General features: G+C 57.3%; 1 protein-coding gene across 2 annotated transcripts in view; it reads left to right on the top strand.

The window, feature by feature from the left end:
• The window catches only part of PTK2B (protein tyrosine kinase 2 beta), a 116728-nt gene that overhangs the window by 82492 nt on the left and 21761 nt on the right, over positions 1–12475 (top strand). The window contains exons 5-12 of one of the 2 annotated variants that reach the window (XM_026656341.1): positions 1061–1140; positions 3286–3348; positions 4334–4388; positions 5132–5272; positions 9122–9196; positions 9508–9609; positions 11574–11691; positions 12191–12230. In XM_026656341.1, coding sequence (XP_026512126.1) covers positions 1061–1140; positions 3286–3348; positions 4334–4388; positions 5132–5272; positions 9122–9196; positions 9508–9609; positions 11574–11691; positions 12191–12230 — 674 coding nt within the window. The remainder of the gene's footprint in view (positions 1–1060; positions 1141–3285; positions 3349–4333; positions 4389–5131; positions 5273–9121; positions 9197–9507; positions 9610–11573; positions 11692–12190; positions 12231–12475) is intronic. The other variant, XM_026656342.1, reaches the window with a different exon arrangement.

Below are 12475 nucleotides of genomic sequence, written 5' to 3'. Positions count from 1 at the left end.
TTGACCCAGAGGCGTAGCGAGTGCCCTCCGTACCCTCCGACCGGAGGGGGCCCCGCAAGAAAGGGGGCCCCTAAAAGTGGCAAAATAAATACCGCATTCCAGTTTCTGCATTGTAAGGGGCCCCGCCCGGACATATGTTCGGAGGGGGCCACCGTTCGGAGGGGGCCACGTTCTTTGTTGCTACGGCCCTGGGTTGACCAGCAGCAGCGGTGGTTAGAACGGGGACGCGTCTGAAGAAGTGAGCTTCTGGGGCTGGCCCTCTCTCATCTCAGTGCAGAGTAAGATCAAGGGGGTGGATGCTGAAGCTAGAGAAATTCAGACTAGAACTAAAGCACATGTTTGATCAGGGAGGGTAATTAAATTGGAAGCACTTACTAGGGATGGGGTGGTGTCTCCATCCCAGGTGGTTTTTAAGTCGAGACCAGATGTCTCTTTCTTAAAGCTCCACCATAACTCACCCAAAAGCTATGGGCGACAGGCAGGAATTGCTGGGCAAGGCTCTATGCCCTGTATTCTGTGGGAGGCCAGACCAGTGCTTCTCAAACGTCACTGTGCCGGGACCCCGTTCGGACAACAGAATTACGACATGACCCCGGGGGCGGGGGGAGAGCCCACGCCCCGATGCCCTAGATGGGGGAGAGGGTCTAGAGCCCGAGCTGGGTGGGAGGAGGGGAGGGCTGGAGCCCAAGGCCCCCGGGAGTGTGGCACTTGGGCTTCAGCTTGAGCGCCAGGTCCCAGCAAGTCTAAGGCTGGCCCTGGCAACCCCATTAAAATGGGGCGCTGACCCAGGGTTTGAGAACCGCTGGACTAACTGATCGTAATGCCCCCTCCAGGCCTTAGCAGCTGGGACTCCCCAGGGGCAATCCTTTTGCCTGGAGACCTAACAGCTCCAGTTCCTGAAATAAGTCTCTTTGCCCTGCACGTGCCCCAGCGGCATCCGCTCTCGGGCCTGCAGCCCCGTGGCCGCAGGAAAGGGGAGAGGCAAGGAGGGATTGTGTGTGGGGGGGAGGGAATGCCGGACACCGAACTGGCCTCCTGATCTCTCTCTCTGGCCTTGCAGCTCCGGACCGACTACATGCAGCACTACGCCAGCAAGGTGAGCGAGGGCATGGCCCTGCAGCTGGGCTGCCTGGAGCTCAGGTACGTACCTTGCACAACAGGCGTTGAGCGCTAGGGGATCGTCCCCGGGGGGCCAGGGGAAAGGACCCTTCTTAAACATGCATCCCAGCCACAAACGTCTCCAGCGTAGCTGGATCCAGAGAGGTTTGGGAGAAAGCGCCGGCTAGTGGCTAAAACAGCAGAGGGCAAGGAGCCGGGGAATCCTGTCCCGGCTCACTGTTTCCAGCCATTTCCCCTCTCTGTGCCTCAGTTTCCCCCTCTGCAAAATGGGATCATGCTTTGTAAAGGGCTTGGAGCTCCTTGGACAATAGGGCTCATCTAGTGCAGAGCATTTTCCTACTGTGGGTCCCTTTGCCCCAAGACAGAAGCTCACTTGGAGCAAAACAGGGGCGGCCTGGAGCAAGCCCCCAGCAAAGGGACCGGGGAGAAGTTCCAGTTTTTGTTAGGGATGGGAGGGCAGCTCCTTTAGACCGAGTCCCATCCGCCTGGGACGTGGTGGTGGGTCGGGAAGCTCAAGTCAGATTCCAGTGCCATTGCACTGCACGAAGGGGGGTGTCAGGAGGAGGGAGAAGAGAGAAAGATGAGGATGAAGAAACCGGCGCAGCTGAGCTATGGGCTATAGTGCCCCACGGCTCCCAGGGGCGCCGGGGAATGGCGCTCTCTGGCCCTACAGCTAGAAGAACACGGTGGGAGGTGGGCGTGTTCCAGCTCAATCACTCCGGCGGGCCAGATGGACTCGAGCAGCAAGATGTGAGCTGGGCCCTAAAAATAACCAGAGGCTCCTCTGCGCCCACGGTCGTCGGTAGTTGGCAGAGAGCAGTGCCAAGGCGGGTGGCAGTGGCACATAGGTATGCCGCCTGGCAGGCTTGAACACGGTCGCCATCAGCCCCGGTGAGACGCAGGCACATGGGCGGTGCCTGCTTAACGTGCCGGCGTGAGTCAGGAAGGGCAGCAGCCGTTCCTTGCTAGGGTGAGGAAACACTCAGTGGGGACTTTGCTGATTTATGCCTGCTGAGGATTTGGCCCAGGGTTTTTCTGCTCAAGTCAGCAACAGAGCAGGCCGCGCTGCTGTGATAGACTGTCAGGGTTAGAAGGGACCTCAGGAGGTATTTAGTCCAACCCCCTGCTCAAAGCAGGGCTAATCCCCAGACAGATTTTTACCCCAGTTCCCTAAATGGCCCCCTCAAGGATCGAACTCACAACCCTGGGTTTAGCAGGCTAATGCTCAAACCACTGAGCTATCCCGGATTCTGTACCCCTTGTGCATCGTCAGCCAGGCTGCAAGGCAAAGCCCAGGCCTCTTGAAATCCATCAGAGTTTTGCAGTGAGTTTGTTGCTCATAAGAGGCAGGAGGACCCCAGCTGGCCTGGACCTGCCAAGGCGGGTGGTTAGCAAAAGTCTGGAGCTGAGCATGTTTGATCTGAAACTCACGGATGGGGGAAGAATCCCAGAGCCACCTGCTTTTCTGACTGTCACTCTTCATAGTCCAGCTGGGCTCAAGATGCAAAGTCTCAATCCAGAGCCAGACACCCCAAAAGCTTGCGATTGTTTGGGTCCTGCCTGTTACGCAGAGAGGGGACCACATTGTGCTCAGTTTCAGTGGGAACATCATATGTCTGATTCAAACAGAATTTAGCCCAGGGGCTATTTGCAAATTTAGACCCAGACCTAGGTTGGGAGTATAAAGCGCTCCAAAGTTGTGTAACACCATGGCTACCACAGGTAAGCAGCAGATACAGAACCCTGGACTTTCTGCTCTAAGCTACAGGCCTCTGCCACATGAGCTGAAGGAGTAACTCCATTAGCTAGTAGCAGTGGTAGGCTGGTATCCTCTCTGAGAATGAGCCACTAAAGGGGGCGGTGGCACACTTAGCTAACTTATTACCTTTGCATCTGCGGTTCTTACCTGGGCCCATCTGTTTAATGGTCCCTTTCCTGACTCTGGTCTCAGTGTGAGGCTAACGGGGTGTCTGCCACCCTCCTATCATTTTCTACCTCTCATTTTGCATACTGAATGTTCGAATGAGCCACCAGATGAGCTGATGGCTGTTCTGCTCCCCTGGCATTTGGAGCCTGCTTGCATGCCCCCCCCCTGCTCCCGCCCGGTGTAGGATGCGCACGTGTGAGGTCGGTATGTTGACGCCTGACGTCTCCCTCTTCTTGCAGGAGGTTCTACAAGGACATGCCGCACAATGCCCTGGATAAGAAATCCAACTTTGAGTTCCTGGAGTAAGTGGCCAGGTTCTATTTCTTCTTGGCTTCCCCCCCGCCCCCCCACTCCTTGGAGTTCCCCAGTCCTCACAGATAATAAGGTATCCAATCCCATGTGATCTCTTCATCAAGGCAAGAAAACCTCCTCCTATACATTATGGCCCAGGGGATTAGGCAGATCCCTAGATCCCAGCACAGAGGGAGACTCACCAGTTAAGTACCTAACCACCAGCATGGCTGATTGTGTCCACACACAGCCTCATCCCCCAGATCCCATCCCTGCAGAATCCCCTGGGCTCAGTGTAAAGCCTGGAATGGACTTTCTAGAGTTGGGGCTCTTTGATGGTTATTCCAAAATCCTGGCCAGGATTCTGGAGTGGGCTGCCCTGGAGACGTTGCAGAAACGCGTGTGTGTGTGTGTGCATGTGCGTGCGCACCCCTCGAAGCATCATGGCCCGACTGCAGGTGAATAAAACCCAGAGTGGTGGAAGCTGGGATCATCATAAGCGCAGGAAGCCTGAAATGCCATGAGACGAACCTCCTCATATCATCCCCTACCACGTCAGGTGCATGAGGCAACATTACTGATCACAACAATAGAAAGGGATCAAAGTGGGGCGGTACCAGAGTCCCTGTCCCGAGGGCAGGGCTCACTGAGAGGTGGTCCGTCTCTGTGGCCCTTGGCATCTCTGCTGAGGCTGGCTGCTGTGATGCGGACGGTCCTCAACCAGGAACTGGACTGGGAGCACCGCTTTGGGGCCACCCGTCGCCCATCAGGTGGCGCTGAGCTCCAGTCGTCCCCGATCAGAGACCCATCCAAGCCATCGACCCGGGGGACTCAGGCTGCGTGTCACACATCCCCTGGCACCTCTCCATGCGCCAGGCAGGATATTTTAAAGATGGCCTAAGCGCCACTGAAATGCGGATGAAAGGAGTAGGTTTTGCAGAGTCCCTGTGGGATCGTTAACCTGTGTGCGCGTCTCTTGCTCTCTCTCCCTTTCAGAAAGGAAGTAGGGCTGGACCTGTTCTTCCCCAAGCAGATGCAGGAGAATTTGAAGGTGAGGTGCTGCAGAGCCCGGCCTGGGGGTGTTATGGACAAAGGACACTTGTGGCCAGTGCAGGAGGCTAGGACTGAGAACAGCTCCGTGCAGCTGGGTTAAGCCGTTAGGGTGAATCCAGCCCTGGTGCAGAGGGATGAGACTTAGGTGTCACTCTAGGCCTAGGGTCTAAGCCAACCCTAGGAGCGTAAGTGGACTTGAGCGTCACCTAGGACGTGGGCTGGGAAATTCACCCTTCGTCAAGGAGGGACAATGCTGGGAAACTGTCCCGGGCAAGGGGCAGGCCGGGAGCGGAACAGCAGGGACTCACCTAAATCTAGGAGCTCCTCGGCAGAGCTCTCCGGCGCCCCTCACTGGATTGTCAGGTGCTCTTGGTCAAGGAGCGGAGCTGGGGGAGCCGCTCACAGGAATTATCAGGGGTTACTGGAAGCCGGGATTGAGGGCGGTTGGCAGAGCTGTGTATGGGGAGCCCAGGGTTAGAATAGCAGGGTGTGGGGGGGTTGTAGGTCAGGGTTGAGGGGCGCTGGCAGAGCTGTGTGTGTGGGGAGCCCAGCACTGGAATAGCTGGGGGAGGGGGGGGTCAGGACTCAAGTGCATTGGCGGAGACACTGTGCATGTGGAGGGGGAAGCGTTTGGCTACACAGATGCCTCCCGGACCGGGCTGCTTCCGGCTGTTGGGTCTTTACACCCAGTCAGCGGGGCCTGTCGCTGACTCTCCGGCTCCGGCGCCGTTCCCTCCTCAGCCCAAGCAGTTCCGGAAGATGATCCAGCAGACGTTCCAGCAGTACGCCCTGCTGCGGGAGGAGGAGTGCATCGTGAAGTTCCTCAACACCCTCGCCTCTTTCGCCAACATTGACCAGGAGAGCTACCGCTGCGAGCTCATAGTGAGTCCCTGCGTGGGGAAGACGGGGCGCGGCGGCCGGGGCTGGGATCGATACGGTTCCGTCACACGCCTCCAGCCGGCACCTGTCTAGAGCCTGAGAATCCAACCTCTGCTGGCGAATAGCGCATCACTCCATGGCTAGCGTCGGGAGGAGGGCTGGGGATCAGTGCTCGGATATAGGGGGAAATACGGTATTCCCAAATCTCCTGCTGGCCTGGGGTTTAGGGCCAGTATATGGCAGGATATACGGTATGCCCAGCCCCAGGGCTCTGAGTGCGAAATTCGCCCCGTGCGGAGGGGCTGGTGCAAAGGTCTAAGCACCGGACTCTCTGCCCAGGCTCCATTTCACCTTACCAAAGGCCTGATTCTGCTCCCTCTGACACCATTTCACTGCAGTTACTTCTAATTTACACCAGCGGGAGAGCAGAATCAGGCCCCCAGTCGGGGCAGGCCCAGCAGGCGAGGCCTGAGTGGGGGTGGGGAGTTGGACTTCAGCGCTAGCGTGGCATCCTTAGACCCACTCGCTGCCCTGTGGCCCAGGCATTATGTGGCAGCTTCTTTCCAGTTGTCCTGCTGTGAGCGACCGGGAGCCGGCCGAGGAGCAGAGCTGCGAATGCCTAGTCGGATCCCTGGGCGGGCCGTGACTGAGCCCTGGGAGGTACCTGCCGGGAATTGCCAAAGGAGGGGAAAAATTCCCCGAGGGAAACCCCGGCACATACAACAGGACCCTGCAGGGGATTCCCGATCTCTTGGAAATACCCTGCAGCTGCCCCCTAATGGGACCCCTCAGTGGTGAAAGGAATATTTAGACACACTGCCGGCTTCTCTCTTCACCGTACCGCTCGGGGCGGGGGGAGAACTGGGCAGCTCAGTAACCTTCTGCTCCAGGTGCAGCAATGAAAGCGTCAGGGTGCGTACAGAAGAGGGCAGAGCCTAGCGCTGGCCCTGGGCCTGGGCAGTTAGCCGGAGTCGCCCAGCCTTGCAGGATTGTTTCTGTCAGGATGAGAAATCAGGGCCACGAGAGCAGGCCGTTCTTGGGCGCCGTCCCCGGTTATTCACCAAGAACCGACACAGAGGCCTGTTCCCTGAACGCGGGCGGAAACAAACAGCAGGCAGCTTCCTGGCTCGGAAATCCCCGTGCTCGTGCCCCTCTGCTTCCCAGGGTCACGCTTGCAGCACCTCCCGCTGACTTTTTTCTGCCTCCGACGCGCACAGGCTGCGAACCCAACATCCTAACCCCGCCCTGCGTTCACAACCCGGGAAAGCTCTCGTTCCACCTGCCACGTGGCCAAGCGCCCCGGGCAGTAGGGGCAAGTTGTTGGTAGCACATACAGGGGCTGGATCGCTCTTCCTGACGGAGCGTGGTGGGCACACGTTGGCTTTAAGGAGGTCTGTGATCGTCTTTAGGTCCAAGACTGCCCCCTGCTGGCAGCCATGAGCGCCTTCCAGCATAACAGCAACACTGAAGATATTATAGGGGCCATTGTATAAATCAGTGGCGTAGCCTCCTAGGAATACTGGGCCGGATCCTCAGCATAGCTCCGCCAACGACACCAATTGACACCAGCTGGGGATTGGCTCTCTGTGCTCGGTCCTGGGGGTATGCAATGAGCGTGGAAGGCAGCCAATTTCAAACTGATACAACGAAATACTTTTTTACACAGTCAGCCTGTGGAACTCCCCGCCACTAGCTCTCCAGGAGGGCAAAGTATCAGCAGGATTCCAAAAAGGACTAGGCATTGGTAGATTCATAGATTATAAGGCCAGAAGGGACCGTTGTGGTTATCTAGTCTGATCTCCTGCATAACACAGGCACCGATAGGGATAAAAACATCCTGAATTACAAGTCCATTAGATAGGACATAAAATGTAGTAGGGTTATAAACCCTCTCCCGTCAGGGACTAAGCCAGCCACTGACGGGGGTTAGGTAGGACTTTCCCCTCGGGGTAGGTTGTCCCATTACAGGGTGTCTTGCACCTTCTTCTGGAGCAACAGGGGCTGGCCACTCTCATAAACAGGATGCTGTGCTAGGTGGACCTCAGGTCTGATTTGAGACAGGCCATTCCGATGTTCCCATCTCAGAAAGTAACCCCCAGATTCATAGGTGCTGACTTCCCCTCTTTTCCCAGGGTGCTCGACTCCCACTTTGTCCCTGGTCCCGCCCCCCCCTCCCCCCCCTCCCTGAGGCCCCGCCCCCCCCCCCCCCTTCCCCACCCTTCCCCCCCGTCCCCCCCCCCCCCCTGCCCCTATTCCCACTCCTTCCCCAAATCCCCGCCCCGGCCCCACCTCTTCCCACCTCCCCCCCACCTCCCCTCCTCTGCGTGCCACGTTCGCACTCCTCCTCCCCCTCCCGGAGTGTGCTAATGCTTCCAAACAGCTGTTTGGCGGTGGCCGGGCGGGAAGCGCTGGGAGGTAGGTGGAGGAGCGGGGATGCGGCGCGCTCAGGGGAGGAGGAGGAGGTGGGGCAGGGGGTGAGGGGAGCTTGGTTGCCAGTGGGTGCAGAGCACCCACTAATTTTTCCCCATGGGTGCTCCAGCCCCGGAGCACCCATGGAGTCGGCGCCTATGCACAGATTAACTCCCAGTAATCTCTGCGCCCCATACCGCAACCCCAAGTGGCTCCCGCACTGGAGACCCCTGCCCTGGTCATACACAGTAACATGGCTTTGGTTTCAACTGCTCCCAGCTTTCAACTCTCCGGCTCCAACCGATCATAAACGTGGCCCCAGACTCTGTCTCCCAGGCAGCGTCTGTGTCTGAGTTTGTCCCTCCCAGAATTTCTCCAGCAGCTGGAGGTAGCTCAAGCCACTAGCCGCCACCAACACCCTGCCGCCGGTCTCGGTGGCTTTCCCGTCACTTCGGGGTGGGGCTGGCTGGGGCAGATCCGGTGTGGCTCGGCAGCCGCTGATGCTGCGGGGAGCTCGGTGGTTTCAGCTCTCCGGGAGTCGGGCAAGTTCCGCGGTTGCACCACTCAGCTTTGTGCCCTCAAGTTTCAGAGAATTTCCACCCGGCATTTGGACCCAGGCCCATCCCCAAACCTGACCCAGGCTCCCCAGCTCAGCTTGAGTGTCCCGCTGGGTACTAGGGGGCTTCCCCGCAGCTCCACTCACAGCTGCTGCGGCACGTACCCGCTGAACAGCGGGGAGGGAGCGAGCGGTTTGAAGTCTTCATTGCCCCTTCATCTACCAGGGACTTATTATGGGGCCTGGGTTCGAATCCTGTGGTTTTTGGCTGAGTTTCTGCGGTCGGGGCACGTCTCTGAACGGCCGGCAGTCGCAGCCCACGAGAGGCCCAGCAGGGGGATGTTGGCAGGGGACGGCTCACAGCTCCCTATCCAGTGGGATGCCGCAGGCGGGGACTGAGATGGGCCCGGCAGAGCCCTGGGTGTGGAAAGCCAGCAGAGCCGTCGTCTGCGCTGCACCCGGCGCTAGCCAGGGCGGTCGGCTTCTTGGTTACAGTCCCTACATGGAAGGTAAAGGCCACTCAGCCCCCCGGGAATTACGGGGTGAGTCTCAGCCCAGTTCTCGGACAAGCGTCCGCCTCTCACTCCCTCCTTCCCTTGCTGGCGCTCTGATTGGCCTCAGCGGAGAAGCCAAGGACTGAATGGGCTATGGAGACTGAACTGACGGTGCTCTCCGCAGGCCGGGGCTCCGGCACGCTGGGCTGGACTGCGTGGGGACGCTCCCCGTGCTGCTGCTCGGGCCCCCCCTTTGGGGTCCGTTCTCCAGCCCCCTTGACCAGTGCTGGGTGCTCCAGCAAACCCCTGGCCGAGAAGCCCTTGGGAAGGGGGACGGGGCTGTTTCGGAGGCAGAGCAGAGACCGTGCCCATGTCCTTGTCTCTCCCTTCCAGCAAGGGTGGAACATCACGGTGGACCTGGTGATCGGGCCCAAGGGCATCCGGCAGATGACGAGCAAGGAAGCAAAGGTATGGGGCGGGGAGGGCAGGGCTAAATCCCCAAAAGATGAAAGGGCTTAGTCCCCCCGCACCCCCCAAACACGGGGCTGGGACCCAGAGCATGTTCCTCTGATGGCAATTGGGGGAGGTGGAGATGCTTATGGAATGAGGGAGATGCAACGAGTATCCCAAAATAGACCGTGTGTGTATGTATGTGTGTGTGTGTGTGTGTGTGTGTGTGTGTGTGTGAGAGAGAGAGCGAGAGAGAGAGACTTCCTTGCTGAGCTGTCTCCCAGCCCCCGCAGGCGTTGTGATCACACTGGGGTTTCGGTGCATTGCAGCCAACCTGCCTGGCGGAGTTCAAGCAGATCAAATCCATCAAGTGTTGCAGCGTGGAGGAGGGCAGAGCCATGCTGCAGCTGACGCTCACCGGGACCCCCCAGGTAAAGGGGGGAGATGGGCAGCGCTGAGGTGTCTCTTACCGTCCTAGAGCCACATAGAATCCCAGGCCAGAAGGGACCACTCTGATCATCTGCTCTGCCCTCCTGTACCGCACCGGCCACAGAACTTCTCTGAGTTAATGTAGATCTCTTAGAAAAAAACATCCAGGCTGGATTTAAAAATTGCCCGCGCTGGAGAATCCACCATGACCCATGGTACAATGTTCCAGTGGTTAATTACCCTCCCTGTTAAAAAACGACGCCTTGTTTCCAGGCTGAATTGGTCTAGCTTCAACTCCCAGCCGTGGGATGTTGTCTGCTAGACTGAAGAGCCCGTGATGATCAAAAAGTTGTTCCCCCTGGTGCCAAGGTTGGAAAAGAGAAAGGAGGGGAGAAAAAGGGGAGACAGAGAACTATTTGGAGGGGTTTGGGGAGACGACTGTTCTAAAAATAGCTGCAAAAAAAAGTGTGTCCCGTGGTTTTAGTAGTAACAGAAATAAGGTCACAGGGTCACATATACTGATCAAATCTGCAGATCACACAACGGTGGGGGGGTTGCCAACATTTGGGAGGATAGAACTAAAAATCAGAGGGTTCTTGTTAAATTGGAGAACTGGGCTTTGGACAACAAAATGAAATTCAACAAAGACAACTGGCAGGTGGTACACTTAGGGACGAAAAACCAACTGCACAAATACAGACTGGGGGATAACTGGCTTGTCAGCAGCACTGCTGAGAAGGATCTGGGAGTTGTGGTGGATCACAACCTCAGTAGGGGTCAGCAACGCGATGCTGTTGCAAAAAAAGCAAACGCAATTTTAGGTTGTATGAACAGAGGCATAACATGCAAGTCATGGGCGGTGATAGTACCGCTCTACTCGGCGCTGGGTAGGTCTCAGCTGGAGAACCGTGTCCTGTTTTGGTCACCACTGTGTATCCAGAGGCGAGCGACAAAGATGATCAGAGGGATGGGATGAAAGCCATGCGAGCAAAGGCTGAAGGATCTGGGTATGTTTAGTTTGGAAAAGAGGAGATTAAGGGGGAATATGAGAGCGGTCTTCAAATCCTTGAAAGGCTGCCATAGAAAAGATGGAGAAAAGCTGCTCTCTCTTGCCACGGAGGGCAGGACAAGAGGCAATGGGATCAAACTCCAGCATAGCAGAGTTAGATTAAATCTCAGGAAAAACTCCCTCACTGTAAGAACAGCAGGACAGTGGAAGCTTCTTCACTGGAGGTTTTCAAAAGGAGGCTGGAGCCATCTGCCTTGGATGGTTTAGACACAACAAATCCTGTGACTTGGCAGAGGGTTACACTGGATGTCCCGGTGGTCCCTCCTAGCCCTGTGGTTCGATGATTCTATAACAGTCACATGTTACCAAGGGCGGTGGGAGGAGGGGAGAATATCTTTTATTGGACAAAATTCTGTTTGTTTAATATCCTGGGACCGACACGGTTATTAGCATAGGGTGTGAGTGCAGGCCAATAGCTGTAGATGGCGCCAGACCAATACGTTAGGGGCCCGATTTGTCCCCATCTGAAATCAATGGGCTTGCCCGGGTGTACTTTAAAGACATTAATGCATCGGGCCAGATACAGAGGTGCTTCTCTGAGGGCATAACATGGTGTTATCCTGCACCTCCTGCTGCCCCTTCAGTGTGGACATGACCCCAGCTCCAGCCTGTAATGGGGACGGTTAGACGCACACCCTGGCACCGGTGTGTCACGTACACCCCTTTACCCGTCGCTTGTGGTTTGGGTTTGCTGGACCCCAGTGTCCCAGAAGGGAGAGGGGTGGGCTCAGTACGGCAGCGCATCTCAACACTAGCCCCTGGAGCCTCAAGAGGCTCCGTCTCTAGGCAGCGTCCAGCCGTTGCCCGTCCAGCTGGGAAGGTGCAGATCTGGATGCTGGATGCAAACGTTCGCCTGGGTTTCACCCCCCGCCCAACCCCACCTTTCATGTTTCACAGTCCTTGGCTATTAAAACCCCCTCCCTGGCTGAGGCGGAGAACATGGCCGATCTCATAGACGGTTACTGCCGGCTGCAGGGGGACCAGGAAATATCCCTCATCGTCCGTCCCAAGAAAGGTGAGCGACTCTCTGTGAGCACAGGCGCTGGGGAGACTGGAGGGGGAGCAGATGCCGCGGGATTGTGATGCCCATGAACGTCAAGGGCTGAGGTCCTAAACTGGAGCCAGGCTTAGTGCAGGGAGTTTTCTTAACCCCCTGTTCCCAGCACCCATCAGCCCTGATTTACAGCCCCCAAACTCGCCACGCTGGTGATCGAGGCTGGCGTTGAACCTCAGATGGCGTCCCAAGGTGAAAGGCGGGGGCAGTGGCAGTTTCGGGCTGTCTCGGCTTGATATTCATATGCAGGTTGCTGGGTGTGTGGGGAAGGGGTGGTCTCTTCATCCCCTCCGACTGCACTCTGCCTTCCATCCCATATCTTCCTTGGAGGCTCGGCAAAATGGCTGGGGATGGGAGAGCGGAGGCTAAGATGTCCCCAGAGTCTGGCAGCCAAACTGGGGGGAGGAGTGCGGGCGACAGGAGATGCACAATAAAGACCCTTTCCCCCCTTTCCCCACAGAGAATGAGAAGAGGGTGAGCCTGCCACAGATCCCCCCACAGTAAGTAGAACATAACCCCTCAAGGCACCTGTATTGGCACTGGGCAGGGGGGCCACAAATGCGGGATGTCCAGGTTGGAAGGAAGGGCCATCAAACCAAAGCCCTGACCATGTGTGGTCCTCAGAGATCCCACGAACACCTGGCTTCAGAGCAGGGCTTAGATACCCTGGGGATAGGCACGTTGGAAATACTAGAGCTGGGTGGATGGATGGATGGAAGAATGAGGAGATGGATGGATGGATAGG

The sequence above is a fragment of the Terrapene carolina genome, unplaced genomic scaffold (assembly GCF_002925995.2).
Source record: "Terrapene carolina triunguis isolate 2854851 unplaced genomic scaffold, T_m_triunguis-2.0 Scaffold228, whole genome shotgun sequence".
In the NCBI taxonomy this organism is placed as follows: domain Eukaryota; kingdom Metazoa; phylum Chordata; order Testudines; family Emydidae; genus Terrapene; species Terrapene triunguis.
Note: the sequence above shows the minus strand (reverse complement) of the source record. Positions and strands in the feature narration are given on the sequence as shown.